Here is a 27,999-nt window from a genome sequence, read left to right on the forward strand (position 1 = left end):
GATCAATATCTGCCTCTGAAAATGAGCCCACATATACACTCACAACCAGGAGGGGTACAGGTAACAGTGCTCTCCAAGGACACCTGGTATTAGTCATCACACCAAAGGTTTTACACGTATCATTTGTTCTTCAGAACTATGTGGGGAAAATATTACTATCGTGCCCATTTTAGAGATGAAGAAACAGAAGTCGTTCCCTTAGTATCATTATATAGAACTGCTGACTTCTATTTCTCTTTCACCCATCTGGCCCGGAAGGTACAAAGATGTGTAAGAACACCTTCCGTGCCCTTAAGCGTCTTAATCTCAAAGCACTTTTCTGTCCAGACTCTAGCATCCTCAGCAGCTCTCTAGTGGGGTGGGTGTCATTTATCTGCTGAGCATAAACATCTGAGTGGGGTCAGTGGCCCCTGGTTGTCCTTGGAGTGAGGGACTCTGTGGCAGCATCTCACTACAGAGACCTCAGCGCCCAAGATTTAATGCCTGTTGGGTCCAGAAAACCCAAGCTTCCCCTGGTCTTCTCTGCCCTGTAGCTTGAGCAAATTAGGATTAATACTACAAATAATAAGAGCTAGCATGTGCTGGGTACCCATCATGGCCAGATCCCAGGCCAAGCCCTTTATATTAGGATTTCATTTTATCCTACAACATCCCTGTGGTGTTGATAGTCCCACTGCCTTTTTGCAGATGGAGTAACCGAGGCTACTGGTGGTTAAGGAATGTACTCAGTGTCACACTACAGCAGAGGTGGGACTTGAGCTTGGTTCAAAATCCACACTCTAGACTTTGGGCGAGCATTTCTCAAAGAAAAGCCGTACGGGTCAGCCTCATGGGGTGCTCATTTTAAATGGGCAGGTTTCTGGGAAACCCAAAGCCTGCTGAACTAGAACGTCGGGAGCTGTGGCTGGGAACTCAAGTTTTTAATCAGGCAGGTTTCTCTGGTGATTCTTTTGCACCTCAATATTTGAGAACCACGGTAATGTGCTATGGTCAAAATTTTCCAGTTGCAAATGTATGATTACCAGGCAAGGCACTCCATACCCACTAGATTGAAACTGAAGGGTTAGTGTACAGATGCTAGGAAACAGATCACTGATAATTTAGGCAAACATCACCAAGGATTCCGCAGTCACTGCAGGATTTAGGTAAAGCAAAACAACTTGGCTGTACTGTTGTACTTCACTTTCACCACCAGAGGGCGCGAGCTCTCCGGTAAAGGAAAGGGCGTTTAGAACAATGAATCCGGAAACTGGCAAGACCAGAGGCAAAAATCAGGAAAACCAGAGCCGCCCATTGAATGTGCATTACTGAAATGTTCTTTCTTGTGAGCACTCAGCCGCAGGGCCTAAGCACCTTCTCCCAGCGTAGATCAGTAACGCCTCACCCCGACCCCCCGCGATGCCCATGCCCTGAAGGGCTGGATGGGGGGCAGAGCCTCCTTGATCAGCATCACGTGAATCCCCGGAGGCTATAAATCCAGCAACTCATAGGTTTGGCTGCCTCTTCAGCAGTCCTGAGTGTCTCCTCTCCCCTAACAATAGCAAACCAAACTTCTAAAGCGCTTCTTCTAGGGCCACTAATTTTCTCACAACGGGATCATGCAGCCCCTGAAGATGACATAGGTTTTTGTTGTTGTTGTTGTTTTTAATTGAATTAGTTGATTTACAATGTCGTGTTAGTTTCAAGTGTACAGCAAAGTGAGTCAGTTATATGTACACACATATATGTATCACAGTTTATATATATACACACGTATATGTGTATATATATAAAATCCTATTTTCTCAGATTCTTTCCCATTATAGGTTATTATAAGATATTAAATATAGTTCCCTGTGCTATATAGTAGGTCTTTTTGTTTATCTATTTTATGTATAGTAATGTGTATCTGTTAATCCCAAACTCCTAATTTATCCCTCCCCTACCGTGGATTGTTAATAACACTGACCCACAGAGTGCCACCTTTGCTGTGAGCCTATGAGCGGGAGGAAGCATTGTTTATTATTTTTTTAATGAATAATTCTCTGTTGTCAGTCCAGCATTCATTTGTGTAGTCAGGCTGAGCTTGAGTATTTCTAGCAGGATTTCAAAGGAACAGCCTGGAGAATTTGTGACTCCTGTGAGGGAAGAGGCTGTCCAGCCAGCACACACACTTACAGTCTGACCAAAAGCCATTGCTGCAAATAAGCTCATTCAAAAATACAAGAGGAAAAAAGAGAAAAGGATGGGACAGCAGGGGACGTGGTTCATCTGCATCAGAGTGTGAAAACCAGATGCTTATGTAATGTTTATTCCTTGGAGAGTCCAGTCAATTCAAGTTTGAAGGGCACTTACCGGATATACAAAGAACAAGGCTGGAACTTACAGCCTATGAGGAAAATGGGCATTAGCAAGTAGCTAGGGTGCATTGTGAGGATTATGAAAGTGGAAGTATAGGGGGTATGAGCACGTACAGGGAACGTGCTCCAGGCAGAGGCCTGGAGATGGGAGGGGGTGCTGTATGTGTAGAAAAGGGAACCCTAAAGAGCTGGACCACACAGACTTTAGAAGGACGACTATGACTTGACTACAGTTTTCCAAAGGAGAGTTCATATTTTCTCTGTGAAATGTGTGTTTTGAAATCAGACAGCCATTAAAAGCCATTACAAGCCATTAAGGCAATTTTGAGTGAGAAACAGGTATCTCCGATTCATTGGCCATTCCTGAGCATTTCCTTTTGCAGGTTAATTCAATTCTTCATCTCAGTTTCACAAATGTATCTGGGAAATAAACGCTCTGAAACTACGGCCTTTTAGTCCGATTTGTTCCTGACTGTTCTTCTTATGGGAACTTCATGCCCCTTGGAGACTGAAGGGAATAGAAATGATCACAATTTGCCTGACTGCTTTTATAACATATATTATTTTAAAGGAAAACAGATCATTAAATAGGCTCCTATGTAGTGTGGTTAATGACAGTTTTCAGAGGCCTAAGGCTAAGCGGACCTCAAGTAGCTTTCCTATCCTTGGAGAAAAAGCATCCCAGACACCAAATCAAAGACGTTCCTTCCACATTTCGTTCTGAACCTTATTCCTCTGTCCTTTCATGGGATCACTTCTTTCCTCCCACCTCTAGATATTTTGCAGGTTGCTTTGACCTGAAACTCCTTAAGAAACGGCCTAAAATCACTGAACCTTCCCTTACCAAATGGCGTCACCTACTCAGACAAAAATATACTGAGCAGGTGAGCCGTATCCTCCAAATTTAGAACCAGCCCTTATTCTTAAAAACAGGAAAAGTCTGTGATTCCAGACGGATGTTCTGATGTAGTCTTCTCTCTCAGGAATGCATAAACCTTCTCATTTAATGAAAAACGAAAGCAGCATTTTAGAGCGCTGTTACTGCGGTTCTAAGTGGGTGTTCTCTCTTCCGTTTGCAACCCTCCCCGGCCGAAGGAGCTGCCCATCCTTGATAAAACAACATTCTTCTTCTGAACCTGGCCTTCTGGCAAACTGGACAAAGGCCTGGGACGGATATCCTGCAACCACAAGAGTGTGGTGAGCGAAGGTCTAGAAGCCTCAGGTGCTTCCACCACTGATGCTGATTTTATGATTAAAAGTTGACTTGAAAAGAATTAACTCATTAACGTATTGCTCTGTCAAAGCCGCAATGAGATACCACTTCACGCCTACTAGGACGGCTATAATAATGAAAAATAATAAATGTTGGCAAAGATGTGAAGAAATTGGAACCCTTACAGGTTGTTGATGGAAATGTAAAATGGTTCCGCTGCCGTGGGAGAGTTAAGCACAGAACTCCTATGTGACCCTGGAATGCCACTGCTAGCTGTACCCCAAAGAATTGAAAACAGATACTGAAACAAGAACATGCATGTTTGTAGCAGCACTTTTCACAACAGCCAAAAGGTGGAGACCACCCAGATGTCCGCCACTAGATGAATGGATCGACAAACTGTGGTCTACACACACTGGATAAAAGGAATGCACTGACATACATGTTACAACATGGACGGACGTTCAAAATGTCATGCTCAGTGAAAGAAGCCAGACACAAAAGTTTACATAGGTTGATTCCAACTACATGAAATCTCCAGAAGAGGCAGAATCCATAGAGACAGAATGCAGGGGCTAGGGGCAGGGAACGAGGATAAGGGGCTTCATGGGTAAGGGGTTTCACTTTGGAAAGATGGAAGCATTTTGGAATTAGAGGTGATGATGGTACATACTGTGGATGTACTCAGTGTCACTGAATTGTTCACTTTAAAACGGTTGATTTTGTGTTATGTGAATTTCACCTCAATAAATTACTTTTTAATAAAAAAAAAAAAAGTAAAACTAATGGATTGCCCTTTGAAAAACATGGAAAAGTACAAAACTTCACTGCTGCAAGAAACCTGTGAGATCGGTTAATTCACACGCCTCATTTCTGTAGGTCAGGAAACCTTGCCTGAAGTCAGGAATAGAGTAAGTGTCTTCTAGTTGTTTGCTTTCCTTGTTTAGCTGCCTTTATATTAGAAGCAAACATAATGGAGTTTATTTTGTGAACAACCTACTAATGCTTTTTCTCCTGGAAGAACTGAAGAGAGGAATTTTAAACATCCTCTTCAGACTCAAGAATACAGATTCACCACTCGTGACCTTGGTCCATCTGGGACCCACCCAGACAAAGACTAATGTGAGTGAACAGTTTTTAATTGTTCACTTGTTTACCTGATGCAGGTGTCTGGTTAATCCTCCTTGATGGAAGTAAAACAAAATGGATTATTTCCATTTGGTTTTAGAATGTCTTTTTGTCTAGATGATGCCCAAGACATTTACTTCCAACAAATTACAGCCAGTCTGCAATACCTTTCATCTGCTCTCCCTCCCCGGAGTCCTTCTCTGTATCTTTTCTCTCCCTCATCTTCTGCATTTTCCCAGCCTAACGAACCTAAAATGTTTTTGTCAGCTGCCCCCAAGGAGAGTATATTCTTGCCCTTGGAAGAGCCAAGATACTAGAAAAGGAAACACGTTTCTTAGAAAAACAAAAACAACGGAAAGAGTCCTTTGCATGTTTGTTGCAATCACAATAAATAACCAGCTAAAGTCTTCCAAGAACAAGGAGCTGACAGTTTACTTTTCTTCCTTCATCTTTGCCAAATACATGACATTTCTCAAGCATCCCTTTTCACAAAAGACATTCTCTTGCTAGATAATGTTGCAAGACATGCTAGAAGAGAAACATCTGTTTTCCACATTTGGGACAACTGTAGCTGGTTTTGCAACAGAAAAATTTCAGTTTAAGTCCGAATCATTGTAATAAGCACGACCGAAGTGACTGCAGCAGGGGAGGCATTCGGGGGGAGGATACTGAACCAAGTGCAGGACGTGGCCTTAATCGACACTGCATCTCGACCTAATGCCAACTTTTCTGCCAGCAAAATTCTACTAAAAAGAAACCAGGAACAACTTCGGCCTCTGAGAATAACCCACAGACGCTCTGCTTTGCTCCTCCACACTCGACAAGGTCTGCGGAGAAGAGGGTGATCCCTGCATGACCGCCAGGAAGCTCACTTCCGTCCCATCTCTGAGCAAAAAGAAAACGAACAACTTCAGCAAATCTCTATTAAGCCTGTATTAATTTGCTAGGGCTGCCATAGCAAATCACCACAGACCGGGCGGTTTGAACAGCAGAAATCTAATTTCTCACAGCTCTGGAGGCGGGGCGTCAGAGCTGGAGGTGTCAGAAGATGGCTCCTTGTCGACAGCCATCTTCTCCCCGAGTCTTCACAGGGTCTTCCTGTGTCTGCGTCCTAATCTCTTCCTCCTTTAAGGACACGGGTCATACTGGGTTAGGGCCCCCTCTAGTGGCCTCATTTTATCTTTTAAAGCTTCTCTCCAAATACAGTCACCTTCTGAGGCGCTGGGGGTTAGGACTTCAACATGGAATTTGGGGGGGCACAACTCGGTAACAAGCAGACTAGTGTTCACTGAGTCCCAGCAGACTAGTGTTCACAACCAAAGGAAGCTCAGGCTTAACTGGTCCATCTTCTTCGGAAGCCCACATCTGAAAAGTAATGAGCTGTCTTTGCCTTAGGTGAGGGAAGTTGGCAAATGGGGCTCTGGAACGGATTCATTTTCAAAAGAATGACCGGCTGCTGTGAACCAGCTCTTCCAGGGAACGCCCGTGGTCACCCACTCACCCTCGCGTGCCCGCACACTCATGCCCACGTGGGCCTCCAGGGTGACTCGATGGGCGCGGCCTCCTGGCCGGCCCATCCCTTGGTGGTGTGGCCGCATTTCTTGAAGGTTCCTCTTTTAGACCTGGCGCCTGAGAAAGGCTTTCTTCCCAAAGAAGCCGGTCACAGGTTCGCTGCCGCCCAGAGTCGTCAGCTCCGTGACGAGGTCCTCCAGGCAAGTCTGGTTAACTGGGTTTGCACGTGGCAAAAAAAAAAAAGGCCACATCCCCTCAAGAGCAACCTGTCATGTTACAATTCATCTCAGGCCCGAGATTTTGCTGCTTCTTGCAGGGGAATGAAAAGGCCAAGAATGCCCCACTTCTTTAGAGCATGTAATGTATCTTTTTAATGAAAAATGGGTTCTCTCCTAATTTGCTCTTCAGAAGGGCTATAATTGGCTCTGCATCCTCAGAGCAGCTCTGCCTAGTCTCTTCAGAAACTGAAGATGCTCAAGGTTCTCAGCTTCCAACCGAGTCCTTTCTATCTCTGGGCACCATTCAGTGGCTATAGCTTTTCCATCAGGTACCTCTCATTTTACACCCTCTTGGTCTACTACTGTATCTTTGATTTCTATGCGGAGGATACCACTGATTTCTCAACTCTCTCTAGTCCCAATAGTCATTTTTAATTTTGAATAAATTACATAATCTTTTCCTTTGATCGAGTATGCTAGAATATCATGGTGTCCTTAAAGAATAAGATGTTGAGGACAGACAGCATCACTCGGGGAGAAGAGGGCTGTCTGCGCAGCCAGGCTTGCAGAGTTAATTTGCCCTTAGTCGGCAGCGACTGCAGACTAAAGTACCTATGCATTGGGCCAGCCAAGCTCTGCTTCCAGCATCTGGGACCTGAACTTCCCAAGCCTGTAAGTTGTCATAGGCAGAAACGAGCCACTGAGCTGCCCACAGGAGGCTCTTCATGAATGAGAACTAGAGTAGAGTCTGGGTGGCTCGACACCTGCATTAGGGGAGAGACAGGTCAGGGGAGGAATGTCATCTTGTCCAAGCAGAGCACAGGGAATATCCCTCCTGGAAAACAGAAACCCTTGGACTAAAAAGTGGATGCTCATATGTGCAGACGAGATCATCTAGGCAACCCAGATACAGTGCCAGGAGGAAAGCAGCGTCTGGGAAGGCTGTGGCTGGCACAACAGGCGTTGGGAAGAGAGGTTGGATCAGATCGGCTTGACTCTCTCCTTTCATTTGGGATAAATTTTCTTCATCATGTCTCCACCCTCAGGTTTTTTTCCTACCAACTCAGCTTGCCAACATACTCTGTAAGTCCCTCATTCTTTCTGTTTAACCCACTATCTTTTGATCCAGGTAAATACTTTTATTATCTAGGTGCAAGTCACAAATCCCGTTCCAAGCCGTGGTAACACCATAACGTTGGAGTCACATTACCCGATTCCGTTTAAACATGGTTTTCGTCCTATTCTCTGTGTCTTGGTTTAAATAGGTCCCTTTAATTTTGAATATTCTTTCCAAATTATTTTCTTATTTATTCTTTTTGGCTCAGAATGAGCAGTATTTCCTCTGCCTCATTTCTTCTCCCCGCCATCCCTGCTGACTTTCATCGGAGCTTTCTGTCTTCCTCTCTCCAGTGGCTCTGCTTTTAGTCCTCTAAACCAAGGTAATGAATCACCTGCCAGCTCAGGCCCTCGGATGCCTGATCCCTGAGTAGCTCAGGGCTCTGGTATCCTACACTAAGACTGACCGCAGACACAGCTCCCAGCCAGGATTCCATGACACGGAACACACAGGGTGGGCTTGACTGTCTGCAGCTGTGTTTCTTCTCACATGTGGAAACTGTTCACCTTCTTCAACCACCCACAGAGAAAAGCTGCAGAAACAGATGGACGTTAGAGACCACCTGGTACTCAGAATTTCTTGTCTGGAACTACACTGTACAGGAATAAAAAAAAATACAGTGAAACAGCTAAAGTTCCGGAAATGTATGCAGAGCCCTCTATATATACCAGACAGTATAACTTTTAAAAATTGTGAATCCCCATGTTGCATACCTGAAACTTATATAATATTGTATATCAACTATACCTCAATCAAAAGAAAAGTTAAAAAAAATACCAGACATGTTATTGTTTGCGGCACAATTTATTATCAGGTCATGGTACTTAGGTACATTATAGGTATTGACTGAACACCATTGTGACCTTTCTTGAGACAAAGCAACCCCCAAAGAAAGCTTCAAAATGTGCAAAATTAATAAATATCAAACGTTCTGATCTAAAATGTATAAATATAAAATATCAGTCATTTCTGGAAACATCTTAAGAAAATCCAGCAACCACATGTCCACGGGTAGGTGTCTGGTGTTGACAGTGCTAATCTTCGGAACGTATCACCTCAGATCCAGCACGATTATTTTTATGTCTTTTACCAACACATGTTTGCATATCTACGAAAGAAAAAACTGGCTTCACATCATGATGTTTAACGTGATTCTCTTTAGGGAGGGACCTAGAATTTCCTAAATTAAAACTATTTCTAATTAAAAACAATTTCTGCTCAGAACACATGCAATCATATTTATTCATTTTCGACAAGAAAATGTTTACAAACGGTGCCAAGTAATTTTCACTTTAAATAAATTCTAACTTGAAAACAATGTTTCTCTGATGTCACAGCCAGAGAACAGCCAAGCAAACAGAAAAAGATGCGGTCCTATAATGTGACTTTGGGGCCATCCAAAGCTCATCAGGAAGCAGGTTAACAGTTTTCACTGAACTATTTGGGCCATATCAAGCCGACATAGTTCATGACATTGAATATGATTTTCTTTAATAACTGCTTGCTTACTTGGACTCTGAAGAAGACTGTATTTAAGTATCACAGAGACACATAAACAGAAAAGCAACTGTATGCATAATGAACTCTGCTACAGAAATACCATCGTCCCTTAGTAAACAAGACAGTCATGAGAAGAGATCAGAAGAAAATACAAAGACTGATTAATTTTCTGAGATAAGAAAATTCCAAACTAAGCAGTAAAGTTTTATCCCATATTGCGCTGCTACTATTTCTCTCCTTAAAAAAATAAAGGCACATTTATTTTTATAATGGAGGTTGTGCCTCTTTTAACGCTTCACTTATTTTGCCCCACAGACCCAGGAGGAGGGCCCTCTGGTGGCCGCCCATTTGCTCTCTGTATTTATGACCCCATATTTGTTTGGTTTGGTTTGGTTTTGCTTTTAGGTTCCACATATAAGTGAGATCACATGGTATTTGTCTTTGACTTATTTCACTTAAACTAACGCTCTCTAGATCCACCCATGTTGTTGCAAATGGCAAGATTTCATTCTTTTTTAAGGCTGAGTAACATTTCATTGTATGTATATGTATATATATATATATATGAAATGTATATATATATGTGTGAATATATATATATATATATATATATATATATATATATATATATATATACACATAGTACATCTCCTTTAAGCCGCAGGGATGTAATGTACAGCACAAGAAATATGGTCAATAATATTGTAATAACTTAGTATGGGGATGGATGGTTACTAGACTCATCCTGGTGATCATTCATAATGTAAAAAACCATCACTATATACGACAGCTGAAACGAACATAATATTGTAGTCAGCTCTATTTCAATCAGAGAAAAAAAAGGAGGAGGTGAAAAATAAATCCTACGTGCAAAGGATAACCAACGTTGTGTACTCACGCTGAACAGCCTGGGGTCCTTGGTGTGCGGATGAAAGCCCTTCTTTTTACAAGCGGAGACTTCAAGCATGCCAGCATCGGTGAGCCTGAAGATGCCAGTGCTAAGTTTCAGGGTTAAAAAAAAAGGTACGAAAACCAAGGATCATTTGGGCTTTCCATACGATTCATTTGAATGGCACAAGCAGACATATTCCGCAAATGGGATGGAGAAAGAAATCACAAATGAAAAATTTCAGTGATTTTTTTTAAACCAATCTTGCACTGACTGACCTAGAGAAAGAAACACTGGAGAGACCAGTGCCACTGCCCAGCGCCTGCAGGGCGGTAATGGGGAAGGGGCAGCTAACTGCTGTGAGAGACCACGGAGAGAAAGCTGAGACCCTGGGGGAGGAAATTACAGGTGGAAGATATGTCCAATTTTTCTAATACAGGAATAACTCGTTTTATGGCTCTCTGCTGTATTTCAAAGATACTGCACTTCTTACAAATTGAAGGTTGGTGGCAACCCTGCATTGAGCAAATCTACTGGTGCCATTTTTCCAACAGCATTCGCTTGCTTCATGTCTCTGTGTCACAGTTTGGTCATTCTCACAATATTTCAGAGGTTTTCGCTCTTATATTTGTTATGATAATGAGTGACCAGTGATCTCTGATGTTATTACTCTGACTCGCTGAAGGTTCAGATGCTTGGTTAGCATTTGCGAGCAATGAAGTTTTTAAAAATTAAGGCATGTATTTTTTTTTGACATAATGCCACTGCACACTTAATAGACTAGAACATAAACATAACTTTTACATCCACTGGGAAACCGAAACATCTGTGTGCCTCGCTTCATTGCAGTATTTGCTGGTCTACAACCGAGCCCGCAGTAATTCTGAGGTCTAGATGGTGTATATGGCAGCAGGGAGCATTTACCGAGTGCTGGCGGTGGCGCCAGGCATTGTGCTAAGCCCTTTACATAGTAAACTATTGTCTAGTTTCACCTTCACATCAGTCCGTGAGGGGCAGGTATCAGGGAGGCAGAGGCTGAGGCTCACAGTGGTCAGGTATCCTGCTAAACACACCCCTTGAGGCTGGAGCCGGGATTCCAGTATCAGTTTGTCTGACTCCTCTGCTCGTAATCATGCTACAACAGTCACTGTCCCCCAAACCTAAGAAGATTTTGGAGGTAATTACACTAAGGCTAGACATTGTCTCACAACAGAATTAATATTACAGAACTAAGACCTCAAATGGCAAACTGGAATAGCATCCACTTCCAGGTTGTGCCCACTGAAGAAAGAGAACCAGTCATTCCTCCATGCGAAGGACCTTAGTGACTGCACGGCTACAGGGATGTGGGAGCCAGCGGGCCCTGATCTCTTTTTCCCAAGGGTGCAGTGTGCCTGCTCATCCAAGTGCCACAACCTGGTGTGGGGACACCCTTGAACCCAGCAGCCCCAGACAAAGCCATACTTGAACCTCACTTACTCTTTATGCCTCGGTGAACAGACAATGGCGATGGCCTCCGGCAGCATGAGCTGATAGGAACAGTGCGTGTGAAGATCAACGCTGGATAAGAATGCAGTTTGCGTCGGATGTGTCTATAAAAAGAAAAGGGGACGATCTCATTGGGTGAGCTGAGTCTTAGCTGAAGCCATAGCCGACTCTAAGAAAAAGAACTCAAGTCAGGTACTTTTTCCTTTTTACCATCATTGATCAAGTCAGGATTCTGACATCTTGCTGATATAACCCTTCCCTTTGTGCATCTGTGGAATAACTATGACTTTGGGAAGACGCTCTTGGGAGGGGTCATGTACTTTCTGCGCATTGGGAAAGATAAAACTGGAAATTTGCCAGCGGATTTAAATAGATCCTCATTTAATCACTACAATGCATCTGGGAGATAATTATGGTATTATCTCGGTTTTATGCACAAGGATCCTGAGGCTCCTTTAAGTGACTTGCCTGTGATCACACAGCTGGTAAGGAGCAGAGTCGTGACTGGAAACCCAGAGATATTTCTATACAAAACTATGGGCACGAACGGAAAGTTTGCACTAAATATACCACACTTTGCTGGTATCCTTTTGTGGACTGTCACTGCCTGCAAATGGAGGAACAGAACTCTGCGATGGTGAAGGTGTTTGGGACTCATCTTGCATGATAAGAAGGAAGGGGACTATATGCAATATCCTGTAGTAACCTATAGTGGAAAAGAATACAAAAGCAATTATGTGTATGTAAATGTGTGGCTGAAACATTATGTTGTACACCAGAAATTGACACAACATTGTAAACTGACTACACTTCAATTAAAAAAAAAGAAAAGCAAACAAACAAACAAACAAATAAAAAATGGAAGGGGAGATTATAAATTAAAAGAACTATCTTCCAGGTCTTTGGCTACATGCAAACTTGTGTTTATGAGAGACAGATCAAAGGTTCCTATTTGAGTATGTAAAATACATGCATCCATAATGATTTTTAAATTCACAATAAGCCCCAACTACCCCTGAAAAAAGGAATGTGACCATTTAAATCATGAATCAAGGTCTTAGTCATGCTGGGTCCTGGCTCCATCACTTACTAGTTGTGCGACACCTTGGAAATTCCTTATCTCCTCATGATTATTTCGTCCATTGTAAAATAAGGATACAATCATTTTCTTCATAGGATCGTAATGAAAATTAAATAAGACAATCCATGTAAAAGTCTTAGAACAGTGCCTAGCACACAGAAAGGAATCAAAACCATTAACTATCGTGATTGCTGCTGTTGTTATTTTAATGTTGTCATTAACTAAAGGGCATAGATTCATAGAAATCACTTCATGTTTTTACATGTAACTATGATCTGTTGAAGAAATGTTGGGGGAGGGAAATAGCTCAGTGGTAGAGCTCAGACTTAGCATGCACAAGGTCCTGGGTTCAATCCCCAGTAATTACATTAAAAAAAGATTAAAAGAATAAATAAGTGAGAAAGATATGCAAGATTTTAAAACTCCTTTATACTCTAATAGAACGAAGGTAAAACCACTGATACCTATTCACAGAAAGATACATGTTCTGCAAGGAAGAAAATAACTATTGGTCTGCAAAGACCTAGATCAACTGAAGAATAGAAATTCTCTTAACTTTTGAAACCCAGACTTTTAGTGAGGGCACACGTGGGAGAGTCTGACTGCCTGCCACCTGATTCACTGAAAACCTTCTATTCATATATAGAGCCTTCGATGCCTTGATGAAAAAGTAAGAAGTGTTCAAAGAAATTCTAGTGCTGAAGAGGCAGCCAGCAGACTGTGAAACAGACAAATCACTCTCCTGTCAATTTATTTCCAGACTGAAAGCTCACCATAAGACATTCTTTTGTTTGTTTTTATTGCTTTTGTTTTGTGGTTTTGTGTTGCACCTTAAGACTTTCTGAGCCCTTCATTTCTGCCAAGAGGAATCATTCCCACTGCAATAAGGACCGCTCTACCATGGAAGAATGGTGCTTCAACCCCATGCCACATTCTACGGAAATAAAAATGATGATGGTGATGATGATGATGACGTTGTCAACAGCAGCAAATGCCATTTATTGCAACTGAATATTGTGCCAGGCACTGAACTAATCACTTTCCATGAATTATCTCATTTAATTCTTGCAACAAGAAGAGTAGGTAAGTGCTACCATTATTCCCACTTTACAGATGAAGAAACTGAGCCAAGCAGAAGAGTAAACAACACGCTGAAGGACTCGGAGCTAGCTAAGTCTCAATTCACACCCAGATCCGTCTGATTCTTTTCTGACAATTCCTATGATTAATCCATAACTAAAAAAAATTAGCTCTAGAATTTGTTGCTATCCTTATGCCAATAAAAATCATCACAAAAAGTCATCACAACCACTCTAATTTAGAATTGCATCTTAGTGTTTTCATTGAACGACAACGGTGAAATAAACAAAAAGCCAAGTCATAGGATTCTAAGATTATGCCAAATTTATTATCTAAATGTCAACTTCATTGTTGCATACATTATATGCACAGGTCATAAAGGAAAAACCTTTGTTTATAATGTGGGAAATATTTTGTAAGATAAACTAACATTGAGTTTTCAGCATAAGTGTAATTTGACTGTCATTCTTTCTCAATTTATGTTACAATTCTTTGCTATAATTTGTTTTGCTTCAAAGCACATTTCTTCTTACAGAAAATTACATTAAACTAAATAATGCCTTTAAAATTCAGCTATTTCTAAGCAAACAGTAAGGTACATTACTTCCTGTTAAGGAAAACAAACAGACATAGAAAGTTTCTGCAAACTCTTCATTATAACTTCCTGTATTTGAGAGGTGGTTTATACTTTTCAAAGGGCTTTTATGTAAAGCTGGTATCTAGTTTACAGCTCACACAAACCCAGTGAGGGAGAGAAGGCATTCATTAGCCCTACTTAATCAATGAGGGCACCTAGATACAAGAAGGTTAGGAGTCCTGCCCAAGGGCACACAGTAATTTCCAGGTGAGGCCAGGACTGTATCTTCCTTGCCCTCTTGAATTACAGAGCACCAGATGCTTGGTGATCGTGTGTGCAGGTGTGGATGTGAATGTGTGTCCTGCCCCTACTTCTCTAAAAGCAAGTAAAATAAATAATGGCCACTTATCACTCTTCAGGGCCCCAGGATGTGCTCTGGAAATCTTGGCCAGCATCCATGTAGTGAGATGACTTGTCCTTACTCCAGGCCCAGATGTGTGAGACCGAACAGAAAAATGTCCCCTCGACAGATTAAGCCATAGATGGAAATGTAGAATATCATCACTTTTGACAATAGCCACAATTTTCTGAGTCCCTAGAAAAATGTGCCGGGAAACTCACTGACATTATTTTATTTAATCCTCACCATCACACGAAGTCCATTATTATGATCCCCATTTTATGGATGATAAAGTTAGTACTAAGATTGCTTAGATAACCTGCCAACATTCCTACAGTGAATTCTGAACAGAGCTGAGATCTAAACTGGTGTCTTTGATGTGTAAGCCCTTTCCTGCCCCTATGATAGCCTGGTGGATGTTGGAACCCAGTGTTTTTGGCCCCATCCCTTTGGTCGTATACTGTGGCTGTAGTGTATATTCTTGATCTGTAGGGGAGGTGCAGAGGTCCCTATCTAATATACAAACACCTGTTTAAAAGAAACATTTTTGGAAATTTTTTTTTCATTTTTGGGGGCAGGAGGTTTATTTAAGTTTGTTTATTTATTTATTTATTATTTATTTAATGGAGGCACTGGGGATTGAACCCAGGACCTCGTGCATGCTAAGCACACGCTCTTATCACTGAGCTATACCCTCCCCCCAGACATTTTTTAAAAAATAATCTACATTAGGCCCACAGCAAAGAGAAAAGAAAAAATTAATAATTGTCTGATCATATTAGACAATTTTAAATCTGACCAGGTCTCCATTAAACTATGTAAAGTCATCAAAACAAGTCACCTAATTTCCAAATGTTTCCCTCTCTTTTAACTTTGGATGGTGGAAAAAAGTATACCATAGCGGTCCCCAAATCTGGATTGAAGAAAATGCTTTAAGACGATGACATTTATTACGCTTGAAAAAATTAAACAATTTAAACTAAGTCTAATTTCCTCCAGGAGGAAAACAGCCCGCCACCTAAATAAATAAATAAATACACAAACAAACTGAAACCCAAAGGTCAAACGTACATGGATCCAGCCCAGAGTGAGGAGATCGTGTTGGTCCTGAACACTGAATAATTCTTCTACATTCTCCACGTCACAATAGTCTGGTCCTGCAGACTGCTTTGGCACAATTAAGTGGGTAATAGTAAACTCATTATATGTCTGAAAAATGAAGAGCGAAAAGAATAGTAAGAGTCTGATAGGAAGAAAAAAACAAAAAGCCTGAGTAGGAACTGCAATGCTTTGATAAGCCTAGAAAGTACCCCACCACTTAGGTCACCCTCCTCCCACTCCCCTCACAATTCAAAACCAAAGCCCCAGATCTGAAAATGGATTATTTGGCCAAAATTTGAGAGTCAGTTGTTTGGAGCTTGAAACCCATTTTCACAATAGAAAATGTGTCATAAATAAGAGTTAGCATCCCAGCTGGTCCCTGGAAGTTTAGTTAATAAATAATGTTGTGCTATGTTACATCTGCAGTGGAAAAATCAGAACAAAGCCAACAGGAAGTTTATTTGGAGGCGGAGATACTGAGAATTTCGTGGTTTTACTGAAGGACATTTCTAAGGTTTGTGAAGGTTGATGGTCTTGTTTTTATTTTATTAATTATTATTTAATTTCACGTGAAGACTTGTGACATTCTTCTATTATGGGGAGAGGTCATTGAGATTTTCCATAATTAAGGTAATGTTTTAGATTTGCGATTAGATCGAGAGAAAGGAAAAGTAAACTGACCCCCTCAGGTAAAGATAAGAGTTGAAAGGAAGAGGCTTGTAAACTAATAATAGGATCCTCAGATAAGAGATGTTTATGCCATGAGGAGCCGTCCATCTCTCCACAGCGCCATCTTTTCCCCCATCTTAGGATTTTCCGCAAACTGGGCGCTATTCTTTCGGCCTTGAGTACAACCCTTCTCCCCCTCCCCTCTCCTTTCATGGCTAACTGTACGTATTCTGCAGGCCCAGCACGGACAGCACCTTTCAAAGAAGCCCTTCTTGGTCCTTCCAGACAAGGTTTCCCGTTTACACTTTCCCATGATACCTTGCACCTCCACTGAGCGCACGCAGCCCTGCTTATAACTAATCATCTGCCTAGTTCTTTATAAGCATCATGTAGGCGTCCTGTGGCAAAGACTGCGGCTGTTGTAGCCTGCTGAATGCCAATACCTAGCCCAGTGCCTGTAAATGTTTCTCTGATGAAGAAATGAATGAAGAATGAATTAATGAATGAATGACTCCAACTAAGTACAATGTGTGGTCTTGGGGAGGAGGCACCCATAGCACACTGCCCCCTGCAGGGCAAACAAGGTGGCTGTGGGCAGGAGACGGCTGCTCATTCCCCTGGGCTTGTCTTCTAAGCCTCCTCCCACCTGGAGGAAGCGTGGAATGTAGTAGGACAATGTGTGTTGAATGAAACATTTAATTAAATGGCAGTTCCCAAGTAAATGTTTAGGAGTGAAAATGTGCCTGGACTCGGAAATAGGCACTGATACTGAAAGGAGAGTACCCAGGAGCACCTTCCAAATAAACACGGTTCCTTTCTTGAAGCAGAAATTAAATGCACTTCTCTTTTATCTCCTTCTATTGACATTGTCTTTCATCACTTACTTCTGATTAAAATCTTCCTTAAATATGATCCGTGTTATAAGATTTCATCATGTTGAAACTACTGCCCTTAAAAAACCCCACAAAACTCTAGGGTTTTTTTTGCATGTATCTGAAAAAGGGTGGCAAAAAGCAGGTAGAGTTAATTAGATGAATGTATGTGAAACTAACAATTGCAATGGAAATTTGATTTAGAAAACTGGATGGCTCTGGAAATCTGAAACCCACCATTTTTCTAAACAAAATTTAATTTATGGTTAGATTAGTTCTTTACAAGAAGCTTTTATAGCATCCCTAAAGTTTTAAAATCCATTTGCTAGAAGGATAATTCCATTAATAATGACAGCAGTTTTATGAAATTAATCTATGTAAAGTTAATGTTTCTGACACTTAAGATGCTTTTACTCTGCTCAGCTTATCAGAAAGTCAGTTCTACTGAGTATCCTGTGCAGAGAAGATATGAAACAAAGACATTACCAGTTTTCCACAGAGTATTCCACACGTTTCTATTCCTCTCACTGTATTAGATTCTGCCAGCATCAGAAATTTGTGGCAAAGATCTCTTGATAAAACAACAAATCGCAGTCCTTCGACCACTAAATCTAAGAAACAGAAAAGGAAGAAAAACCTAAAAAACAAATCTTACATCCCATCCATCATAATTGTTTTTTCAAGTGACTGCAAGTAAATCCATTCTCTGGGTTCTATTTTAAAACTCTTAAAAGTGAACACTGACTAGAAGGAGGGTAAAATTATACTTTGCATACAAATTATTTATATACAAGTGGGAAGGTGCATCTTTGTGCCTAGGTCAACCCTTCACACGTATGTAAATGAGTGTGTTTTCTTTCAGCACAAAGCGCATAGGCTGCATAGAATACATTTCATACTCTCTGTAAGGCACAGGATAAATATTCTTTTGTTTGTGTGTTTACCATGTGTTCCTTATATCTTATGAAAGTTGGTGATCGTTAAGTAAAAGCACCATGCTTTCAGAAATAATTGGCAGTAGAGTCATTTATAAAGTGGTTGTCTCTCATCACTTCTTCAAAATAAATGGAAACACAAACTCCATCTGACAGTGTCTGCCGGGAAGAATTCCCTATTTGATTTTGGAAACCTGCCAGCACTGATGCAACAGTCCCAAGCAGCACTCATTTTTGGCAGAAACACATAATCCATTTGGAGGTTAACTACCCATGTGTACAGATCCTCCTGGGCCAGGGATATGCTAAATATTTAAATTTAGTGACTGAGCAAAGTTCTAGACAAACAAATTTTGCTTCATCTTCTTTCCTCTCCAATGTTAAATGTTTACCTTTCGGATTCACGCGTTTCTTGGTTAAAATACGTGAAAGAAAAAAAAAGTGCTGGAAATTCTTCTCTTAAAATCTCTGTATCACGACCAAATATAGTCCTGTTTATTATAGAGTCTCTGCTCTATTGGAAGGGGGCAGAGATCACATTTCCTAAATGTTAAGGTTACCTAGAACAAAAGCTAGATGGTACTGAAGACGAGCTCTCTCATTCACAGCCCATCATATGGGGAGCAGTAATAAAATGAGGAGGCCCCGCCCAGAGGTCGCAGTAATGTGGTCCCAGCAGAACAGCTCCCCCGTCTTGTGGGAGTGTATTTCCTCACTTACTCTGCACAGCACTTAGAGTCGCAGCTGGCTTTAAGGCCCTGTTTACGGGAGGAGAGTGGCCAGCGTAATTGGTTGCATCACTCTTATTAGGCTGATCTGCAAACACGTTCAGCAGGGAATTGTTCTGGTGTGTGGAGAAGCAGGACAAAGCACTCCCATCAATCTGCTCCGACAGCGCTGGGGTTTCCTGGCTGCGCATCTGACCCCGGGCTAATTCTTGCTTCTTGAGCTGATCTTCAAAAAACAAAAACTGCTCGGATTCCAGCTGCTGCTGGCGCATCTGAGCGATCCGCTTCCTTTCCGCCTCTATCAGTCTCTGATGTTCCAGTTTTTTGAGAATTTCAGCTTTATATTTGTTCTAAAAAATGTGGTTGCCAGAACGAAAGGTTAGTTTCTAAGGCAAAAATATCGCACTGGGATTAGACACTTTCAACCTTCCAGCAGACAGAGACACAGGAAGCCACTGTGATATGCCCGCAGGGACACTCCCGAGACCATGAGGAAACGTGTGACATCGTGGTGAAAGCCCCTTAACTTGATTACGGGGGCAGTTCTAAACCCATTCATATTTTACCAGAGACAGGTCAGGACAGTCAAGTTCCCTCCATTCTCCTGTGCTTTTAAATATTAGAAAATCAAGACCAGGATTGTCTGCCCAGCCTGAATGACCAGATCATATCTCAGAAATGGTTGTATCACCCTAGACCACACTGTCCAATATAGTGGCCACTAGCTACACGTGCCTATTTAAATTTAAACTAGTTAAAATTAAATGAAATTAGAAATTCACTTCCTCATTTTAAGTACCACTGGCTAGTGGCTCCCATCTCAAACAGTGCCAAACAGAACATTTCCATTCTCACAGGAAGTTTTTGGGTCAGTGCCGCCCTGGAACCTTCTGCATTTGCCTCTAGAACTCACAGTGCTGGAACTTTATGGAGGAGGGGGAAATCACTGAGACGTGGTTCTCAGAATGTGGTCCAATCATCTCTACCAGAACAAACTAGGAGTTTGGTTAAAAGTGAAAATCTCCAAGCTCCCCAATCTTAACAAAGATATCCAGCTATTATTAGGTCAGAGGATACATCTTTAATAAGCTTCCCAAGTGATTCTGATGAAAACTAGACTTTGGGAGCTACGATAGGGCAGGAGTTGGGTGGGGGACACAGTTTACAGCAGCCCTTTAATGTGCACATGGACCCCCCTGGGTCTTATTATAGGGCACACTGGGGTGGGGCCTGGGAATCTGCATTCTCACAGGCTCCCAGATGATGTGAGTGTTGCCTGTAGCCAAGGCTTTACCCATGTGTCTGTTCATCTCTCCAAGGCATAAAGGCTGCCATTCTATCCCCTGAAAGATGTCTACCTGTTGTATATTTGGGTACCACTGTGGACTGTGAAGTGACAGGTAACCAAAGGCTGACCGTGTAACAGTTCCTGAGGGCCTTCCTCCCAGAGAGACCCCGAGGGGCTGACCGTACACACTGCTGAGCATGGAAGGGAGACCTAAGTGGGCTTTTCCCTCCATTCCTATTGCCCTGTATGAGCCGCCAAAATCGTTTTTGACTTTCATAGTTCAAGTCAAATCATTGGCATCCTCACTGGAAGAAAGCTTCTGATTTCAACATTCCTTCTGTCACTTAGTCAACACACCTCCCTCCAACCTGCCTTCTCGCTACACCAAAGAAGTAGGGAAGGACTGTGACCGTGTTCAGAGGTAACAAGATTGCACTGAACTGCAAGGCAGTAAAAGTGACACCTTCCAAAGCACACAGAGACATACTCAAACCAAACAGCAAACAACCTTTATCACAACGCTATAAACATTAAGAGTTTCGGTGTTGAAGCTAGAGAGCCTCTAGACTGAGTGGTCAGTTTCCTCTTTCAACACCCTTCAGTCTCTTAGACATCATTATCATTCTCACTCTTCATTTAATAAGAATCCAGAAGTCACCACTCCTTGGTGAAGTGATTATATTTCACTCGTATGATTAGCTATTGCTTCATCTCAATGCAGTATTGACTATAATATTTAAGAATCTAATTCACATTTCCAAGGCCTGCATAATTAGACACATTAGAAACCATATACTATTCTCCCCACCTCTCCTACTGCCTCTGTTCATTACTAGAGAACAGCCATCTGGCTTAAGGTTACACTGGCAAGATCTGGTCAAAAAAGCTCTGTTTAAATCACTATAAGAAGTCTACCCTCTAATGTTTCACTTTATAATTTGTTGGAGGGAAATGAAAATACCACATCTTTGGTACAAGTGCTTAACCTGGACATTGACAAGAGTTTTTTATGGGTTTCACATCACTATATCTTTAATTTTTTTTAGTTAATGCATTTAACATTTGAAAAACACAAGAAAATGAAATTCAAAAAATATTTGCATAGAAAACGGTCATGAAATAGATGTACAAACTGAACTTACTTTGCTTTGCAGATATTCTTGGTATTCTACATTGTATTTCTTTAAAAGGTCCTTTTTCAATTCATCTGTTCTTGGGAATGCAACCTCCTTCAGTTTCTTTAAAAAAATACATATATACATAGTGATTAGTGGGATGGTCAGTATAGTCTTTCAGATCGTCAGCTGAAAAAGAAAAATAGCTGCTATGTGTGTCAGAAATCAAGACACGTGTAACCAAAAATGATGGTGAAAAAAAAATCAGCCTTTTCTGGTGCTCCAAAATATAACTTTTCAGTAGAGGAGAGAAAAAAGTATCCCCTTCGTAAAACCTTTATTAACTCCACTGGTTAGATACGCATTTTGATTAGGGCGGTACCTCCGTGTTAGGTAGTGGGTTTGCAACTGCACATCCATGTAAATTATATGGCATTAGAGTTAGAAAGGACATCGGAGAACAGGGTAGGTGGAAATCCCAGGCTTGACAGACTGTAAAAAGCAGCTGAGGCACCTTTCATAAAAATGTAGCTTTCCAAGCCTAATCCCAGATCTACTGAATCAACATGTTTAGAGAAGGGACTGGGGAATCTGGATCTCAAACAACTTCCCAGTGATTCTTAGTGGAGGAGAATCTGACACAGGAAGCACCATCCCCTTCTGCAGAGATGAGGAAGCAAAGGCTGAGAGAGCCCGAAAGGCTTGCCCGGTGTCATACACCTAGCTAGTCCCCCTGTAAAAGACTAAAACCCAGATCTCCTAACTTTGGCCAAGCTCTTCCACTAAAATTTCTCTGCTCTTCATCTTTTGTCATCCATCCATCAATTTATCCATTTATTCAACAAGCACAGAGAAAATGTCTATGGTTTTGGAGGATTTTTCCCCTCCCCTACAAGTAAAAATAAGAATAACCCTAAATTAGAGTAAAAGAGACACCTTGGTAGCCTAAGACCTTTGGTTTCCATACAGAACTTTCTGAGAGTAAGTGAATGAGAGAACTGAAGGGAAATGCTACCAAAAGACCTGACAGTGAATGACCCATCAGATGGTGTATGGAAATTAAGAAATGTAGATGACCACTCGACAAAATGTGTGTCCCACTTACAGGCAGCCTCAGGTCTGATACGAGTGGTAAAAAAGCCTTTATTCTATTTTGTGGTGAAGTACATTTTGAGAGTTATTTAAAATTTCATGCTGTGATTGGCTTTGCATATACTGTTTTTGCTTCCATCACATAAAATCAACCCAAAGTATTTAAGACAAGTAAATGGAAAACATCTTTTCAATATTATTTTTAAAAATATATTCTTAGTTAACAATATTTGATACTATATATGTAGCAAAGGTTGATGATAAATAAATGTATTTCAACAACCTTCCTTTTCCTTTGGAATATTTCAGGCCACCCACTAAACACTTCATTGTCTCTTAGGCTAGTACTATGAGAAGCAAGTAATTAGAACTTTGTGGCTACCTTCATAATCAACACTGATTTTCAAACAGGTGCTGGGTTCAGGACTGTATGGAATAATCAAAATCAGCCAAAAAGACTGTCTTGAATACATATGGGGAGGTAGACAGCCATTCTCTCCATCTGGGAGGCATTATGAGATAATTCCTCCTTCATATGTATTGAGTACTTTCTTAATTTTTTTTCTTTTCTTTTTTCCCCCAGGTTCAAGCAGACCTCCCACAGTAATGGTGATTAAAGGTCTAAGAAGCGATTGAAACATCATAGCTAATGGAATGAATTTTTTTGCTCTCAAATTCTTGAGAGGATGAGACAGAGGGGAAAGGAAGGGAGTGGATCAATAATGGATACTCATGGAGCATTTGGTCCCTCCAGGGGAGAGTCGATCCCACAGTACCTTCATAATATCCTGCTTTTCGGGTACTGCACACTGCTGGTAATCTCGATGGTTGGGAAGCTTTTCTACAAACAAACTAGAGAAAGAGAAAACATATCCTTAGTATTATACGACAGAAAAAGCTCAGTGAGGATTTCTGAGAATGAACCTCCTTTGCAAGAAGGACATGGTTAATGACATTGTTTAACCTATATTCTTTCCATCTGCATTGCCATCAAAGGTTGGCATTATAGGATAGTTAAGCTCAGCAAACTAAGCACTGAGGTTAAGAGAGTTAAGGTCAGGTTGCTACCTGAATAGACCACTTCACTTTGGTTTTTCTCTGGTCCTGGGCACTTAATCCCATGAGAGCACCATTTTCCTTACATGTACTGCTGGCAACACTGATGAGCATGTGAAACGTAAGAGCTTGGAAGGACAGATGTAATCCCTTCTCACCACTGAAACAGACTTGAAGGACCACTGATGAATCAGTAGTGACGGGGTACATACATTAAACATTCTTGCATGAAAATTCATAACTAAGAGAAACGACAGCCAGAACCCCTAACGCATTAGGAGGTGATAATTCAGAGTTAATTATTTTTCATTACCTTTTGATTAATCAATGTGATTTTTTCAATTAAAACAAAAATAAGGGGTTTGGCTCAGATGAAGTAATTTTTGGTAACAGGAGATTCTCTCAATCAGTAAGCTGGCAAATTGGTAGGGAAAATCCAATCCCATTTCTGTTATCTCAAACCAGGATATGTTATTAACAAATATCTAGCTAATGTGAAATGTGGTATTTTTACATGGCTATTTTGGTGTAATGACTTTCACTCAACATTTTGGAAGCTCTTCTATACGTGCAATTCTCACACAGCTGAATATTTGCGTTAAAAAAATACTAACTACAATGTGAAACCGACTACTACACACGACCCACGAATAGTTCTTTCCTGTGATCACCAACTTATCTCCTAGTCTCAACCCATCAAATCAAATTTTAAAACTGTAAATGGCATGTCCCAAGTTCTTCAGATGGAGCTACAATATGACTTCTGCCCTCATAAAGCTTGCATTGTGGAAAGAGAATGACACAAAACAAGAAATTTTTTTTGTGAAGAGAGAGAAGGGGGCACAGGTTACTGGGTTGGCCTGTTGAGAGGCGTTTGATATACACGAGCCTTAACCTGGTCCCTGATCTTCTTCCATCCCTAAGCCTCAGAGATGGTTTAAGGATGCCTTTGAGGACATTGCTTGGTAACTTAAAAACCTGGACGTTTGACGCTTTTGGAACCTGCGAAATCGGTCTGAATAAGAAAACATGCCTGGCGTCCAAGCTGTCTCACCAAAATACCCTGTAAATATTTTTTTTCCAATTTTCTCCAAGTCCTCCAAAGTAAAACACTTACGTTATAAATTTATTATAAAGAACATAGGCATTTTCCAAGTTTCCTTCTTCCATATACACGGACGCCATCCTCTCCATTTCTACTCCGGATCGAAAGTAGCGGCGTGGAGTGATATCTTCACTGATGGTAATGTTACAACCCAGCTTGCTTAGGGCGCGGACTCGCTCTTCCGGACTGAGGGAAACATCTGTATGGTCAGGCATTGCAGCCAGCTTTTTCTGCAGAGCAAAATTTGAAACTCTGGTTTTAATAGGAAATGAACATGATTGAAATTAAAGATGTATTTTCTGTATTAAATACCAGACATCAATACCTAAGGAAAAATTTTCGTAAGAGTTAATGTGATAAAAAGTGATGTCTTTTTGCTTAAACATGTAGTCTACACACCAAAAAGACACACATCTCCAGGGTAAACATACCCTTTTACTGGAATAGGACTTCTTGTAGGTTTCAGCTACAATCATGTGGCAGGTCCTGGGCATGTACATGTTTTAGGTCATTTTAGATCAAATATCATTTGACCCTACATTCTCATGAAAGCAGGCCAAGAGATGGATTCCTGCCAGGGTAGGAATCATGTCATTGTACTTGAAGGGTCTCCAAGAGATGATCTGGATTCCAAGTTACTATAAGGATTCAATCCTATTCTGGAATACATCTGGTTTAAAATAAGCTTTCAGGGCCTCCCTGCATCTTTATCAAGTGAATAAAACCCCACCAGGAAGTCCTGGAGCAGCCTTTTGAAGCATATAGACACCTCCTACTTTTTGCTTTTTTTAACGTAAAGAGACTCTTGGCTCCCCGCATAACAGTGATTACACTTTTAATTAGTCCCTGACTGAGAAAATAATGATAATAATTACTAAGAAAAAGCCAATGATATTAATTACTACGTCTGTATTTTATTTAAAAAAAAAACAGCATCTATGCACATTCAGAAAAACACAGAATGTATACATTCAGGATAATTATTCAATTATTCAATTAAAAGTCAGTGTTTCTAAGAAGCCAAAAAGTCAACTTTTTTTTTTTTTTTTTTTTTCTGTTAAAGGCCATACAGCAAGTATCTTAGGCTCTGTGGGACAGAGTCTCTGTGTCAGGACTCAGCTCTGCTGGTGTGAACACAGCCATAAACAACACTTAAACAGTCCTGGCTGTGTTCCCCAAATCTTTGTTTACAAAAACAAACCAGTGAATGTGGTCCTCAGACCATAGTTTGCTGAGCGCTGCTTTCGACCAGTGCTTCTCACAGGATGGTCTCTGTACCAGCAACATTGGCAGCAAGCAGAAATTCCTTAAAAATGCAAATTCCTGACAGACGTCAGCTCAGATCTACAGGCCCAGGATTCCTAGATGTGGGCTTGGAGAACCAATGTTTTAACTAGGGCTCCCCGAGGCACCTTTGCCTTTGACAGTTTGAGAACCATGGCTCTGACCAGTCTGCCATCCTCTGATGATCCAGACAGAGCAAATTCAGCTTCCCAAGGACCCCTCAGTCACTCAAGGGCAGGTTGCAAGTTTGACCAGAGTATGGGTGGAACATTTGAGTAAGATCAGCAGAAAGGTCAAAAAGAAATCCAGGTAGACATAATTTTTGTCAGGCCATGAATTGCTGGACCAACCTTCAGAGACAGAATGTGGTGAATTAAACATGTGCCATTTTTCCAATGCCATTTGGTCGACGTTGATGGTAATTTTATAGCAGGCAGAACTCTAGAGACCTGGCATGATTTTTGTTTCTGAAGGTTTAATATAGAACCAGGGAGCCATTCACATGGTTCTCAAGGCCCCATGAAGTCAGAAGCAGGCCATCCCTCTTGTACCGTCTATTACTGTTTTGCTCTGGCCTGGAGCCATGTGGGTGAGTCCTCCTCCCTGTCTCTTTCTCCCCAAGGAAGCTCTCAGGGCCTGGGCTTCCTCATGCTGAAGGTCTCCAGCTATTCCTCTTCTGCTTGGATGAGGAAGTCCGTTCAGTTTAGAGCAGAAGGGATAAGAAGACTTACCAGTCACCCACGTTCTCTAGGTCCAAGTTAAAAGGAATAAGGGCATCCTTGATTTTGATCCTTCTCTGGCATCTTAAACCTATTTCCACTTGGTCCCGAATTCTGAGATCAGACAGGTGTGACTGGTGGCAACACCAACACTCAGATTCTTCCTAAGTGATTTCATCTTAAAGTCAAGCACACTTCCTTCTATCCAAATCCTGTTGTGCTGCTCTTCAAATTCCCTGAAAGCCTTTCTAATTTTAGAGAAGCTGTTGGAAGCTTCCCCTCAGAGCTTGTGAACGCTGCACCTCAAGCCTGAGTACACACCGTCTTTTCCTACTGAGAAGCCTCCGACACCACAGCAATACAGCCACATTGTCCAGGCACACTCAGCTGTAGAGCTGGACGGCACTAAATGAAAAATACTGTTATTTGGCCACAGATAAATGCTTCAAAGACATCAGAGAGTGACTGGAAAAAATTCTGTGGAAATTAGGGTATTTTCTAAAGGGATGGATTCCCAGCCTCCTATGTGCACAAAAGTAACTAGTCCACTTTGTATTACTATAGAGTCTACACTGAGTTATAATTACTTGTGTACAAGTATTTTTGATTCCTTGTGAACTCTATGAGGGAAAGGAATCATTTTACATTCATCTCTGTCCTCTGGAGTGTAGTATATTCTAGTATATTCCCTGCAACACAAATGGTAATCAGGAAACGTATCAAATAAATGAGGAAGGGAGCAACACGATTATAATTAGATTATCTTTTGACCTGAAGATAAAAATAAGATTTCTTTTCCCTTTACAGGAATGGTGCTACCCTTTCTAAATTTAAAATTGATTTCAGAGCTACACTGGGAAACAGCCTAAAGTCTTCATCGATCTGTAATGTTTTATTTGCATAAGAGCTTCTTGCATGTAAATAAAATTTTCCAGATGAAAAAGCCTTAGTGTTCCTTTATACAATGACATGCCCATGAAAATTTTAATTATTCCTACATAGCATTCTAGTAAACCACACAAGGCACTCCATAAGGATCCTCTCTTCCTCTGCAGAGATGGCAATAGGACAGCCTTTATTATCCCAGTGCCTTGACAACAGGGGGTCAGAAAGTGAAAAGTTCTGACAATTTTTGGTTCCTCAAACATACCCTCAAAACAACTGAGCATCTGTGAAGAACTTTCTCAGAAGAGAGTGAACACTGAGTCATAACCTGTTTCAGAGCAAGACCAGGCCCTCCATTTCTTTATGTGCTGGTGCTCAGCGTTGTGCATATAGGGTATCCAGTATACTGCTGCTCCCTGGGCTGCCCCTCCAGGCTGCAGTGAGTGGGGCTGGGAGGGTTGTCAGGATGAGAGGAATGGTGATGACAGCTTTTGTTTACCAAGCCCCAGCAATAGGCTGGGAACCTTAAAAGTATAGTTTCCAAAAGTCTTAAGACACAGAGTATAAAAACAGGGCCATGGAGATTACATAATGTTCCTGTATTCAAA

At 41.3% G+C, this 27,999-nt stretch overlaps 1 protein-coding gene across 5 annotated transcripts in view; it reads right to left on the bottom strand.

Moving 5' to 3' along the window:
* Nucleotides 1–27,999, bottom strand: part of STAMBPL1 (STAM binding protein like 1) — a 57,299-nt gene that overhangs the window by 7,630 nt on the left and 21,670 nt on the right. For 4 of the 5 annotated variants that reach the window (XM_032491364.1, XM_032491362.1, XM_032491365.1 and 1 more), the window contains exons 3-11: nucleotides 24,516–24,733; nucleotides 23,119–23,194; nucleotides 21,278–21,373; nucleotides 18,840–19,197; nucleotides 17,671–17,795; nucleotides 15,614–15,751; nucleotides 11,396–11,508; nucleotides 9,926–10,025; nucleotides 8,316–8,635 (exon numbers count right to left, since the gene is read on the bottom strand). In XM_032491364.1, coding sequence (XP_032347255.1) covers nucleotides 8,579–8,635; nucleotides 9,926–10,025; nucleotides 11,396–11,508; nucleotides 15,614–15,751; nucleotides 17,671–17,795; nucleotides 18,840–19,197; nucleotides 21,278–21,373; nucleotides 23,119–23,194; nucleotides 24,516–24,733 — 1,281 coding nt within the window. In that variant the 3' untranslated portion in view covers nucleotides 8,316–8,578. Of the gene's footprint in view, nucleotides 1–8,315; nucleotides 8,636–9,925; nucleotides 10,026–11,395; nucleotides 11,509–15,613; nucleotides 15,752–17,670; nucleotides 17,796–18,839; nucleotides 19,198–21,277; nucleotides 21,374–23,118; nucleotides 23,195–24,515; nucleotides 24,734–27,999 lie in introns of those variants that run through there. The other variant, XM_032491363.1, reaches the window with a different exon arrangement.

This window comes from Camelus ferus, chromosome 11 (assembly GCF_009834535.1).
Source record: "Camelus ferus isolate YT-003-E chromosome 11, BCGSAC_Cfer_1.0, whole genome shotgun sequence".
Taxonomy (NCBI): Eukaryota; Metazoa; Chordata; class Mammalia; order Artiodactyla; family Camelidae; genus Camelus; species Camelus ferus.